At 39.4% G+C, this 14,240-nt stretch overlaps 1 protein-coding gene across 3 annotated transcripts in view; it reads left to right on the top strand.

Annotated features, from left to right (window-relative positions):
- The first annotated feature begins 7,917 nt into the window (after positions 1 to 7,917).
- The window catches only part of aatkb (apoptosis-associated tyrosine kinase b), a 43,491-nt gene continuing 37,168 nt past the window's right edge, over positions 7,918 to 14,240 (top strand). The window contains exon 1 of one of the 3 annotated variants that reach the window (XM_047817216.1): positions 7,918 to 8,670. In XM_047817216.1, coding sequence (XP_047673172.1) covers positions 8,589 to 8,670 — 82 coding nt within the window. In that variant the 5' untranslated portion in view covers positions 7,918 to 8,588. Of the gene's footprint in view, positions 8,671 to 11,643; positions 11,794 to 14,240 lie in introns of those variants that run through there. The other 2 variants (XM_027163124.2, XM_047817214.1) reach the window with 2 other exon arrangements.

Genomic DNA, 14,240 nt, shown 5'->3' with positions numbered 1-14,240 from the left:
TCTATGATTACACAGCAGCGACTTGGTTCATACTGTATAAGTTAAATAAAATGTTTTATGTTTACTCGAGATTAAATAATTCTCAGAACGCTGTAAATGTTAAGTATTTTGCACGTTTTCGCCCTCTTGTGGCAAATTCATGTAAGTGCACACTTCCCTCAATTGCAGGCTAATTTATGTAGCCTTTTAAATGACGTTGGAGTGGAGTTGCAGATCATTTATGATCATTTAACAATTCAATTTAACACAGCGCTTTTAACAATGCACACTGACTCATATGCAGCATATTTTAAAAAAAGTTTAAAAAGAAATCAATATTTACCAGTTGTATTTAATCCCTAGTGTGAATATTATGAACCATTGTTCTCTGTTCAGTATTCTTATTTTATACAATTTCAGACAGATTTCTTCAATAACAGCTTCCTGTAGTTATAATATCTGGAGAATAAAGGCTTAGGTCTCTCTCTCTCTCTCTCTCTCTCTCTCTCTCTCTCTCTCTCTCTCTCTCTCTCTCTCTCTCTCTCTCTCTCTCTCTTCTCCTCCTCCTCCTCTGTTTCTCTCTGCAAAGCCTCTTTAATACTGGCCACTTATCATTCTCAGCATGAGCTCTGCTCTGCCTTTGTAGCTTCAAAATAATAAAAAAATGATAAAAATTAGATAATAGAATAAAAACATAAAAAAGATCTGGCTGAATAAAAAAGCTGTTGTAGGGATTGAACACAAATTGTAAAATCCTTTAGTTTTGTAAGGCTGGTGGCCATAAGGAATGATGAATGCCAAAGACATTTCCACCCAACAGAGACAAAGCTGTATATATTCAAGTCATGGCTAATCAATTGAATTTCGTAATGAAGTCTGTACACATTTGGCTCTATTCAGCCATTACTGCAATTTGAATTACACCACAAAGGGTTTTGCTTCATGTCTAGCATTACCTTACAATCTAAATTAAAAAGAATAAACAAGGCAAATGAATAAATAGTTAGTAAATAGTAAAAGTCATCCACTCTACTTATTGTCTGTATCCACTGTGCTCTTAATACAGGTATGGCAGAGTTCACTTAGAAGAGGTTTACACATTAACTAGTTTATGCATCTATAGTGAAGTATTGGAAGAATTACTTCAGATGAAATGTCTCTCCGTAGGTTAATAAATATGTAAATACATACATACATACATACATACATACATACATACTGTACATACATGCATGCATCCACTACTAAGATTCTCTGGATATTAATATTTATTATTTTGCACACACACACACACACACACACACACACACACACACACACACACACACACACACACACACACACACACACACGAACAGAACACCATGTATGTTTTTAACTCTTGTCAGACATGGATATTTCTCTGAAATGTAACAATCATAGACATTTGATCACACAATAAATTACTATGCAATAAAGCGCAATAAATTGTCACGAATATTCAGTATTGCAAACATAATACACACGTTCCTTACACTCATACCTGAGAAACACCTGTTGTTTTTTGCTAGGTTTATTGCCAGATACTTCTTTGGGGAAATTAAAAAATGTTTTTTAGTTTTACAATTATATCAAAATATTGTCTCTAACAAACAATACGAAGCTCTTGTGTTTAAGAACCTTTAGAGCCGTGTATACCTTAAGGAAGCGGCAACACACAGCTCCGCAACGGACAGCATGGCTTGCGGTTAGGGTTGCCTGGAGATTACTCTAGAGATTTAAAGTGCTTAATTGTTTGATCCTGTCTAATTATTTGGTGTCAGCACAATTCCCTGTTAACTGCTCCCTGGTGGATGCTTCACTTGACCTGGCTGAAAACATTAGATTGGTTGTGCAGTGCACTATTGATATTTTTAGCATCACATGTAAACTCAGGGGAAATTGGGCTCTGTTTACTTTTCCAGTATTTTGTAACATAAAGTGCAAACATCATCCATTTATGCATCCATATGCTATCTATCCATCCATATGTTTCTCTGTCCCTCTATCTATCCATCCATTTGCTATTTATCCATCACTCTGCCTGTATAGCTATCCACCCATTTATCCATCCATCCTTCCATCCATCCACCTGTCTGTCTGTCTGTCTGTCTGTCTGTCTGTCTGTCTGTCTATCTATCTATCTATCTATCTATCTATCTATCTATCTATCTATCTATCTATCTATCGTCTGCCTGCTTGTCTGTCTTTCCATCTATGTTTCCATCTGTTTAGATTAACTCAATCTATCCATCCATTTTGTTTCTTTGTCATCTATCAATATCTATCTATCAATCTCTATAAGTCTATCCATTCATCTGTTATCTATCCATCACTCTGCCTATGTAGCCATCCATCTATGCATCCATTTCTTTATTCATCCATCCATCTGTCCATCCACCCAGCCATCCATTTATCTGTGTGCATGTCAAGAAGTCAAGAAGTCAAGTCAAGAAGCTTTTTATTGTCATTTCAACCATATATAGCTGTTGCAGTACACAGTGAAATGAGACAACGTTTCTCCAGGATCAAGGTGCTACATAAAACAAAGACAGGGCTAAGGACATGTAAGTAGTCTTAGCCACATAAAGTGCAACTGTGCAACCTGGTGCAAACAGTGCAGGACAAGACAAGCAAGACAGTGCAGGACAAAAGACAGTGCAGGACAAAAACAGTGCAGACATTAAGTTACAAGACAATACAAAAAGTACAAAAAATGCAATACACAAAAGACAATAAACAGTAACAGAAACAGCGCCGACCGACCGGTGTAAATACTGAATGTTCAAACAATATTTTGTGCAGTAAAAGAATGAACAGCAGCAGGTTCTTAGCAGCAGGTCCTTTGGATTATATATGGAGTTGTGCAAAAAACAGCAGATGACTGAGATATTGTCCAATATGTGCAAAACAGCAGAAAAGTGTGCAAAACAGTGTGTGTGTTTTGTGAGGGTCTGTGCAGTCCATACAGATGATGTGTGTGTATGTTGTGCTCAGTATAGTACAGTTCGGTTATTGAGAAGTCTGATGGCTTGTGGGAAGAAACTGTTACGCAGTCTGGTCGTGAGGGCCCGAATGCTTCGGTACCTTTTTCCAGACGGCAGGAGGGTGAAGAGTGTGTGTGAGGGGTGTGTGGGGTCATCCACAATGCTGTTGCCTTTGCGGACGCAGCGTGTGGTGTAAGTGTCCATGATAGAGGGAAGAGAGACCCCAATGATCTTCTCCGCTGTCCTCACTAGCCGCTGCAGGGTTTTGCGATCCGAGATCGTACAGTTCCCAAACCAGACAGTGATGCAGCTGCTCAGGATGCTCTCAATGGTCCCTCTGTAGAACATGGTCAGGGTTGGGGGAGGGAGATGTGCCTTTCTCAGCCTTCGGAGGAAGTAGAGACGCTGCTGGGCTTTCTTGGTGATGGCGCTGGTGTTGAGTGACCAGGTGAGGTTCTCCGCTAGATGAACACCCAGAAATTTGGTGCTCTTGACGATCTCTACAGATGATCCGTCGATGTTCAGCGGAGAGTGGTCGCTCTGTGCTCTCCTGAAGTCCACAACCATCTCTTTAGTTTTGTCCACATTCAGAGACAGGTTGTTGGCTCTACACCAGGCAGTTAGTTGTTGCACCTCCTCCCTGTATGCTGACTCGTCGTTCTTGTTGATGAGACCCACCACGGTCGTGTCATCGGCGAACTTAATAATATGATTCGATCTGTGCATTGCTGCACAGTCGTGAGTCAGCAGAGTGAACAGCAGTGGACTGAGCACGCAGCCTTGAGGAGCTCCAGTGTTCAGTGTGGTGGTGCTGGAGATGCTGTTCCCGATCCGGACTGACTGAGGTCTCCCAGTCAGGAAGTCCAGGATCCAGTTGCAGAGGGAGGTGTTTAGTCCCAGCAGGCTCAGCTTCCCAATCAGGTGCTGAGGGATGATTGTATTGAATGCTGAGCTAAAGTCTATGAACAGCATTCGTACATAAGTGTCCTTATTGTCCAGATGGGTGAGGGCTAAGTGGAGGGCTGTGGTAATGGCATCGTCTGTGGAGCGGTTTGGACGATACGCGAACTGTAGGGGGTCAAGTGAGGGTGGTAGCTGGGTCTTGATGTGCCTCATGACGAGCTTCTCGAAGCACTTCATAACTATGGGTGTGAGTGCAACGGGACGATAGTCATTGAGGCAAGACACTGTAGACTTCTTTGGGACAGGAACGATGGTGGTAGTTTTGAGGCACGTAGGAACAACGGCGCTGCTCAGGGAAATGTTGAAGATGTCCGTAAAGACATCCGCTAGCTGTTCCGCACATTCTCTGAGCACCCTGCCAGGAATGTTGTCTGGTCCAGCAGCCTTCCGTGGGTTAACTCTGCATAGAGATCTCCTCACGTCGGCCGTGGATAGACAGAGTACCTGGTCGTCGGGACGAGGGATGGTCTTCCTTGGCGTAACGTTGTTCTGTACCTCGAACCGAGCGTAGAACTCGTTCAACGCGTCTGGGAGGGAGGCGTCGCTATCACAAGCAGGTGAAGCTGTCTTGTAGTTTGTGATCGCCTGTATGCCCTGCCACATGCGCCGGGTGTCACCGCTGTCCTGGAAGTGGCTGTGGATTGTCTGGGCATGTGCACGCTTTGCCTCTCTGATGGCTCGGGACAGTTTGGCCCTTGCTGTTCTTAGGGCCACCCTGTCCCCTGTTCTGAAGGCTAGGTCCCTAGACCTCAGCAGAGCATGCACATTAGCATTCATCCACGGCTTCTGGTTGGGGCGTGTAGTGATGGTCTTGGAAACGGTCACGTCATCAATGCACTTGCCGATGTAACTGGTCACTGCTGACGTGTACTCCTCCAAGTTGACGGAGTCGCCGTTGGTTGCAGCCTCCCTGAAGATATTCCAGTCAGTGCACTCAAAGCAGTCCTGAAGAGCAGAAGTGGCTCCTGCTGGCCAGGTTTTCACCTGCTTCAGAACCGGTTTTGAGCGTCTGACGAGTGGTCTGTATGCAGGAATTAGCATAACAGTGATGTGGTCTGAGTAGCCGAGGTGGGGGCGGGGCTCCGCACGGTACGCGCCGGGAATGTTTGTGTAAACAAGATCCAGCGTGTTTTCACCTCTCGTAGCAAAGTCCACATGCTGATGGAATTTAGGGAGCACTGACTTAAGATTTGCATGGTTGAAATCTCCGGCGATGATAAAAAGTCCGTCGGGGTGAACATTCTGTAGGTCGCTAATAGCTCCGTATAGCTCACTTAGCGCCTCTTTAGCATTAGCGCTAGGAGGAATGTAAACTCCGACAATGTAAACAGTAGTAAATTCCCGTGGTAAATAAAATGGTCTGCATCTAACAGTCACAAACTCTACTGACAATGAGCAGTAAGTAGAAACAAGCACAGAGTTCTGTTTGTGTTGCATGTTTGTGTGTATGTATGTATTAAGGCCATTGAAGCAAATTTCTAAACTGCCTTCCACAGAGCAGGACAATCTTTTGTGTGGGGAAAATGTAATTTCCTGTGTGCTACTCTGACACTATAATAATTACCCTTACATATCCAAGCTTTATAGAAGAAACAAGTGCAGATTAAAATGCTGGGACTGTTCACCTACTTGGAAATTTATTGCCTCTGTAACTTATTGAAATTTATATAATGCAAATGTCTAACCATGGAAGAATCTATAACCTCCAAGCAACCCATATTTTATAATAGAAATGGGCCAATTACAGCTGTTAGTGAAAACTCACTTCACCAGATACAATCACATTTAATCCAAATCACATGAAATGGCCCTGCAAAAAAAAAATAAAAAAAAAAAAAAATCTGGGACGGACAGCTCCATAAACACGGTAGTCTAATATTAGTAGGTGTTTTGCTGTTAACAAGTCTAAGGTGTGGTGAAGTGTAGTTGGTTTATTACATCACTGTTTATGTAAATACATTTCACATGAACTGATTTAGACACGAGTGACTGTTACAAAAACGCATTTAAAAAGGGATTTGTTATTTGTTCATAAACTATTTTTTCAGCAAAGAAATAAGCAGTGCTGACATTAGATTACAATTTTATTATTTTCATAAAGCTGAAACTCTAAATTGAACTGACATTTGGCATTTGGGATAAATGAAGGTCACTAGCCATTTCAGTCCATCTAAATGTGCCACCTGCAGCTATTTAAATGCAAATAGAATGAGAAGTCTGTGTGTATGTGTGTGAGGCAAAAAGAGTGATGGCTGTAACACAGGAAAAACGAGAGATAGAACGACAGCTGAGCTCAGAGTACCCCGTACACATACAAGCCTCTTATAGTGTTTCCACGGCAACCCTAAACACATGACATGGTGAATCAGAGAAACAGAATACTTGACATTTTAGCTCTATCTCTGAAATAATGTCACACAGGGGACCAAGTGCTGGGCTAATAAAACCTCTGCTGATGATCCCCAGAGATCAATAGAGCTCAGGAGGGATAACAGATCATGTTCTTGTGGGATGTGTGTGAATATTTCTTCATAATATGAGATGAAACCTTTAGTGTTACAATAAGTGTAGCATTATGCCAAACATGTTGTTTGTTGATGCAAACTAGTTAAAATGCAATTAAGCTATTCTGTGAAATGGTTTGCATAGGTTACTACAACAGTTTTAGTTTTGCATTCCCATTTTTTGGGAGTTTTTCCTCTCAAATAATATTTGAACACTAGCATGACTCAGTATGCTGTACATACTTATTATGTAGAATTAGAGACTTTATCTCAATATGGAGGTACAGTGGGAAGCATTGCAACTTGTGTTCGATCCCTAGTGCCTGAGTTCCTGTTTGTAGAGTGTTTTCGCATGTTCTTTTCATGTTTGTGTGGGTTTCCTCATGGTTTTCTGGTTTTCTCCCACAGTTTGATTGATGGATGGATGGATGGATGGATGGATGGATGGATGTTAGTAGCCCATTTTGTTTTTAAAGCATCAGCTTGATCAATGATTCTTAATCCAGCAATAATACTGACATTTTCTGACATTAATACTGACACAAATTCCCAGCAACATTGCTTCACTTAACACATACGTCTTTAGGGAACCTTTAAAAGTTTAAAAGTATGTCGAACTCTACTATGGAGTGTTTGAGATCTAGTTCCCATTAGAAACTTTTTAGGAAAATTCTTCTTTCATCTTCAGCAACCACTTTATCTTCATATGGAAAGCAAACCTATCCTGGGAATATTAGGTGCAAGATGAGGCAGAATTCACCCCAGGAGAATTCACCCCAGGATACCAGTCCACTGCAGGGCACGGTTCATACACTCATTCACACCAGTCTCACACCTACTGACATGATTTGACAGGAGATTGAAACCCAGAGGACCTGAAGAAAAACATGCAAACTAAAAGCAAACAGTAAACTGAGCTGATCCTTAAAGTAGACCTGTATCTGTTTGGCAACAATACTTGTTGCAGTACTGGGCAAGTATTCATTACTAAGTGAATACAAAATCATATAAAATCAGTTGAGTTCATCAGAGAATTTCAATGAAATTGATTCAGCAGATTGATTAGATCGATATTTGGTGTACTGTAGTGTTTAGGTCTCTGTGGTACTGCAAGACTATATAGTTATGTGAATCCTGATGAATTCAAAGTGCATTATATCACTACTACACCACTAAAGAGGTGGCTAAAAATCATCAGATGAATGTCATTTATACAGGTCCTGTCTGTAAAGCATTTATGTGAATCATTGCATTGAGCATCAGACAGAACCGGTGTGAAAGAAAACATTCTGCCCCGCACGTATGCTTTCCGACTTGTGTGTGTGTGTGTGTGTGTGTGTGTGTGTGTGTGTGTGTGTGTGTGTGTGTGTGTGTGTGAGTGTGAAATGTTAGCATAATTTCTGTGGCTGAAAGCTTCTTCAAGCAGGGTTTGTGGTGCATCGTCCCCTCCCCCATCAGCTTCATTCCAGCGCAAAGCAGCGGCAGAGCAGGATGGAGGTCTGTTTCAGCACTGGATAGCTCCATTTTACAGCTTAATTAGTTCCATCAGCTCCATCCAAACACCACAAACTAAATCGTGAATAGATTAGATTAACTACGTGGTGTGTGTGTATATATATACATACACACACACACACACACACACACACACACACACACACACACACACACACACACACACACACACACACACACACACACACTTTCTGACCTGGATGTGGTCTGCTTGCATTTTGTTCCTTTCTCTATGCAGCTATTCGGATAGTGGTTGCTGTCATTTTTAGATATTTGAATTGGATTGATTCCCTGCGTGTGTTGTTGGAAGGAAATGGTTCATCGGCTTTGCTCTTCGCTTGGTGCAGCAAAAATATTCACATCCAGGCTAATGTGGAGCAATGGGAAGAAAAATCAGCGGCCTGCCGTGATGAGCATTCACACCACGCACTGATGAGCCGCTCCGAGGTGGCAGAAATCGTCCAAGCACATCTGGTCGTTTGTAAGCTTCTAACATGTGGGGATGTAAAGAGAACATTTCTGCACCAAAGAAAACAGCACTAATTCCTGCAACGCTGCTCTAATTTATCTGGGACACATCCGTTTTAATGCAAAACTCAGCTGCATTTTCGGGATCGAGAGGATGTCCGCTACTCTTGCGCTCCTGATCATGTCCGCGTCGTATTTCAACCCCGGCTTTGCTCTAGGTTCGCATTTTGATTCAGGTTAGTCTTATTTATCTCTGTCGACATTCAACATACACAACATGTTGTGACTTGTTCTTACGGATAACAGCCTTTTAATGTTGCATCACTACATCTGTACTCAAATCAAAATGCGCTTTAGCTGCAGGGAATGCGGAGCTTAAACAAGAAAAAAAACAAGCCGACTGGTTTATTACTACGGGATTTGCAACGCTGCTGATTATGTTAGTCATATTAAGATAGTCTTCATAGACTATGTTCGAAATGCTCTGCAATTTTTCCACCTGTACATTTGGTCATTTGAGAATAAAAAAGAGGGGGAGAATACATCCTTATCAAGAACAGTCAAAGATTCAGAGCTGTCTTTTTTCACATATATGTAAACACTCATATCCTGACAATACAGGAATAACTGATTGACAGGTGAATAATTGGTTATACTACTAATAGTAATGTTTCATTGGCGTTAATTAATTATTTAATGGGCCAATTGAACGATTAGGTAATGTGCCAGTGAATAAAATAAGTAATTATACTGACATAAACTAATCAGCCATAACATTAAAAACATTGACAGATGAAGCTAATAAGATTTAATAAATCTTGTTACAATTGCAAAAATGGGCAAGTGCAAGGACGTGAGAGACTCTAACAAAGGACAGATCAAATTACCAAAAAAGTTAATTCTGGCTATAACTGTAAGGTTCAGAACACACAGCAAATTACATCTTGCTGATGCAATGTGGTGCTCTGGGCAATGGTCTGCTGGGAAACCTTGGGGCCTGGCATTTATGTGGTTAATACTCTAAGATATACCACCTACATAAACTTTGTTGCCGAACAAGTACACCCTTTCATGGCAACACAATTGACAGTTGCCTCTTTCACAAGGCAGCCTTCAAATTCAACAATTCTCAATCTTTTGGATGTCACATCTTACATGACTTGGATCTACTGCTAATGTCTCAGACTGAGATACACCATCAGAGGTCTTGTCTGCAGAAGCCCATACCTTAACAATTCAGAGATATTTTGGAGATAGACAAAATTAGGCAGTTGCTTTTAATGTTAAAGCTGATTGGTAAATATAACCAAAAGCAAAAGATCAAATACACCAATTGCTTACTCTTGAAAAGTTTATTTTGAATTTGATTTTTTTTTAGAAATTCTTTTCATTGAATATTTTTCATGCTGACTTAAAAAAGGCTATGAGAGAAGGTGACATTCTGAACAACAATAATAATGATTAGCTTAATGGTGTTTAGCACAGATAGGAATGTATAGAAATTTAATGTTACCTGATGTGACCTAACACAGTCACAAACCTACTTTTATTTAATCTAATATCAATCTTGAATTTTGTATTCTATTAGTCTTTATATTATTCTTTATATTAACCTTTTTTCTATGTTTATGTTCTGTAAAGCTGCTTTGAGACAATGTCAATTGTAAAAAGCGCAATACAAATAAACTTGAATTGAATTGAATTGAACTTTTAACTTCTCCTCCCACATTCAATTTCCAGATAAACACATGAATAATCCTGTACTGTTTGATTATCAAGGGAAAAACCTTTTAGCTGAGGACTATAATTAATCTGTCAAATCAGACCATTAAAGTTGTTTCTATCAGGAAGTTTCAGGGAATTTCAGAGAAATCCAGACTAATCAAATGCTTACACAGGCCCTCGAAATCATCTTGAATAGTGAGAGCAGCTCAGCTCGATTTTAAGGGCAAAGCATAATCTCCAGAAACTCTCTGTACTGTATGTCAGACCATTACAGGCCACAATCGTTTATTCTTTGCTATTTTATGGTTCAACGCAGTAACACAAGTGCCTTGCTGGGTTTATGAGTCGAATACTAAGTGAAAGTGATGGCAAATAATTTAGTTTTGGACCCCTGCAGACACAATACCAAGAAACAAATGTATGAAGGTAAAATGCAGAACCTTTCTTCCACTTCCTGCTGTTTTAAATATGATGTGTCAGAGCTGATGGCAAATCTCTAGACTGAGGATTGAGGGTGGAGAGATACAGGTCATAGTCACTGAAGTTTCTCAATCACAGTGTGTGTAGCCTGGAAAAAACAAATAAACAAACCAAAAAACCCATTGTCATCCAAAAGGCATGAAAGATTCTCTTTAGTTTAATTTCTCTTTTATTTATTATTCTTTATGATTCTTTTTATTTTTGTACCTGTGGATGAACAACCTCACTTCCTCTTCATTGTTGCTCAAGATAGGACTCTTATTGTTAGTAAGCTCACTAGCTAAGGAATCCGTTGAATAAAAAGGTTTTTGTGATTCCCTTGTCTTCCCATTTTCTACTTGGTTTTCTATTTTAATTGCATTTATTTACTTAGAGTCAATAGTAGGGGCCTGATATTTTCCACAGTCACTACATATATGGGTATGAATAAAAGGGATCAGTTATGACATGTTGCAAGATACCTGCTGTAACCTGTTCAAGGACAAACCAACAAAGGCCAGGCTGCGTTCTGACAGTTATAGACAGATTAGTCTAGACTCATGATCAATTCATCCAAGGTATGCCTCTTTTTGAGTAGCAGAAGGAATTTTGAAACCAGTATATCCTTGCAACTGGTTCTCAGAGACAAACGGCTCGAGTTTCATTTTTAAAGATCACTTCATAACGAACCATTTCAGTGGTTCATTTACAAATGAGAATTGTTCACTTATTACCCCTTTAATTGCATCTGTTTTATGTAGAAATCACAAGGATTTGTGTCAGAGAGAGTGTCTTGTCGAGTATGATTGTGCGTGATTGATGATAATACTCATTACATCACTGCTCAAGAGAAGGGACTAATGGGTACTTACTGGCATGCTTAGCAAGCTCCTGTTTCAGCTTTCTAAGCTCACATTTCTTTTTGGCCAATTGTTCAGATAGCATGTGACCTCCCCTTGTGTAGGAGGAGCTTATCCAGTGGATCTGCGTGAGCATAAATCAGTATGTTTTACTCTGTTTTTGCCAACCCGTTAGACTGACCATGCTATTAACACAGCACGTATTTGGCATACTTCTGGAATATAATGGTTTCAATTTCTGCATTACTCAAACTGACCGACTGCTTATGGATTTAGTTTGAAAGAAATCACTGGATGTGGGATCAGTTTTACTGGGTAAGAGAAGGTTTATATATATCTTAATTTTTTACTATATTAATTCTTTTTTCTTCTTATGTTTAACTTCTGTTCTATGTTTATGTTCTGTAAAGCTGCTTTGAGACGAAGCCCATTGTAAAAAACGCTATACAAATAAACTTGAATTGATTTGAATTGAAGGTTTCTATTTGTGTACAGTATACAGTGTCATGTTCGACAAGGACACTTTTCTGAGACCTAAGATGAGGGTGGATCAGGGCATAGAAAAAGAAAACAGCAGTAGAGCAGTACTAATAAATTGGGCCTGGAGGGTTGGAGAAAAGGCAAAAAAAGGGCAGAGGATGTTCATGTGTGTGATTACAGAGTAAAGAAACCAGCATACTAGATTAGACTTGAATAGTAACCTTTCTTTGTAATATTTGTCTAATTATATTTAACCATTTTAAAATGACTAACAGCAACCAGCATCTCTTAATGCTCTTAATTTTCTATGTTGCTTGTTTAAGAATCTCACTGAGCCTAAGTTAAATTAGAACATATAGTTCAATTAAAGTTAATTCAGCTTGTTGCCATGCTTATATCATGTCTTTAAAGTTATTGCTATTAAGGATTGAAATGGCAGCTGAAGACCTACTTATTCAGGAAACACTTCAACTAGCACTTCTTTCCCTATCTTTTGCATTTATTTTAAAAAACAAAACAAAAAAACAAACAAAAAAAAAAAAACAACCTTTGACACTTTTTTCGTTGTAACTTTGAACAAATGTTTTAAACTCATGGTATCTTAAGTATGTAACCTAGTGAGCCAGCATTAATGTATCCAATGTTAGAGATTTAAGCACTTATGTACGTCACTCTGGATAATGGCGTATGCCAAATGTAAATGTAAATGTAAATGCAAGCTACTTTGCAGGCCTACATGCTTGTTGTGAAGCTATTTTGTGTGTGCACAGAGTGAAAGTGACAGTGTGTGTGGGAGTGTACAGAGGATAGTAAAGGATAATCATTTCAAAAGACAAGAAGAGAGCTACTGGAAAAATACATGCCAGTTACATCTCCTTATGTGTCCTACTCATATTTAAGCATGAATATTTCAGCATTTATATCTTCCACCCATCAAATCTTTAATGAATATTCAAAAACATCCATGCATTTGATGATAAAATCTTAATCATGGGGATATATGTAAATAAAGTGAAGAAACAATGAAACATGAGAAACAGTTCTTTTCAAAGGGAATCACTATTTGCCTATGTGGCCTGTGTGTGTGTGAGTTTGTGTATGTGTGTTTAGGAAATGATTAGTGCTCATCACCATAAAGTAGGATTCATTGAGCTACAGTTATGTGAGGAACCATTATTGATGTAGTTTCTCTTTTGCAATCAGAGCCAAAAAAAAAAAAAACAGTTTGGTGATATTACTGCATGCTGTATCCAACGCATACAAAACCCTCTGCTTAAAATAATGTCTATTTTAAAAATTCATGTATTGAATCGTTAACATAGCTCTTCTTTCCCATATTGTGTTTCTAATACGGAAGTGCAAGGACCATCTCTCACTATAGTAACTCATTTGAGCTAAATGCCAATGTTCAGTGTTCAATGTTACAAAGAGTAAGCAACAATTCTCACTTTTTGGCTTTTTTGGCATTTCATATAGAAAAATCAAGATTTCAGTGTGTGCTTTAGCTCACCATTACATCCTTCTACTATGGCTCATGCACTATTCTGAAGCATATCTGTGCTAATGATAATGTTTGTCTGATGATATTTGACTCTTTTCTCCCAGTCAGTATGTTATCCATTTCAGCTCCACAAAACCATTGAGTCATAGCTCTTGCACTGCACCTAAGTGTATCTAATGCAAAAATAGTTCAGATCTCATGACAAATACCTGATTATTTGGAAACTTGCTGTGTGTACATGCTTAATATGGCTTTTTTGGCTCCATTTCATTATATTTCATGTAAGAAATTATTTATTGAGTTAGGGAGACGTCTCCTCTGCTAATCATTACTAATAAATAAAAGTAACAGAAATCCAAAAAACAAATCCCATCCCCTCATCCACTTGTATGTACACACACACACACACACACACACACACACACACACACACACACACACACACACACACACACACACACACACACACACACACACACACACACACACACACACACACACACACACGCGCACACACTTTAAAGATGCTGAGAGAACAGATTGAAAATACAAGGGGAGTTTGGCTTAGGCTATAATAGATGCCCATAACACTAAATCTGTTCAAATGCATACTTATTGTGTGCCATCTGGCTACACTGCAAGCCACAGAGGTGTCTTTGTAGAATTTCATGTCCAATAAGGACTTGCCATTTTACTTCACGACTCCTGTGCTGCTGCCATTTTATAAACATAGAGCCTTGGTGTGCAAGTAAAATCCAATATTAGTATAATGGTGTAAAAC

This window comes from Tachysurus fulvidraco, chromosome 8 (assembly GCF_022655615.1).
Source record: "Tachysurus fulvidraco isolate hzauxx_2018 chromosome 8, HZAU_PFXX_2.0, whole genome shotgun sequence".
Taxonomy (NCBI): Eukaryota; Metazoa; Chordata; class Actinopteri; order Siluriformes; family Bagridae; genus Tachysurus; species Tachysurus fulvidraco.
This window is presented reverse-complemented; position numbering and strand designations above follow the sequence as displayed.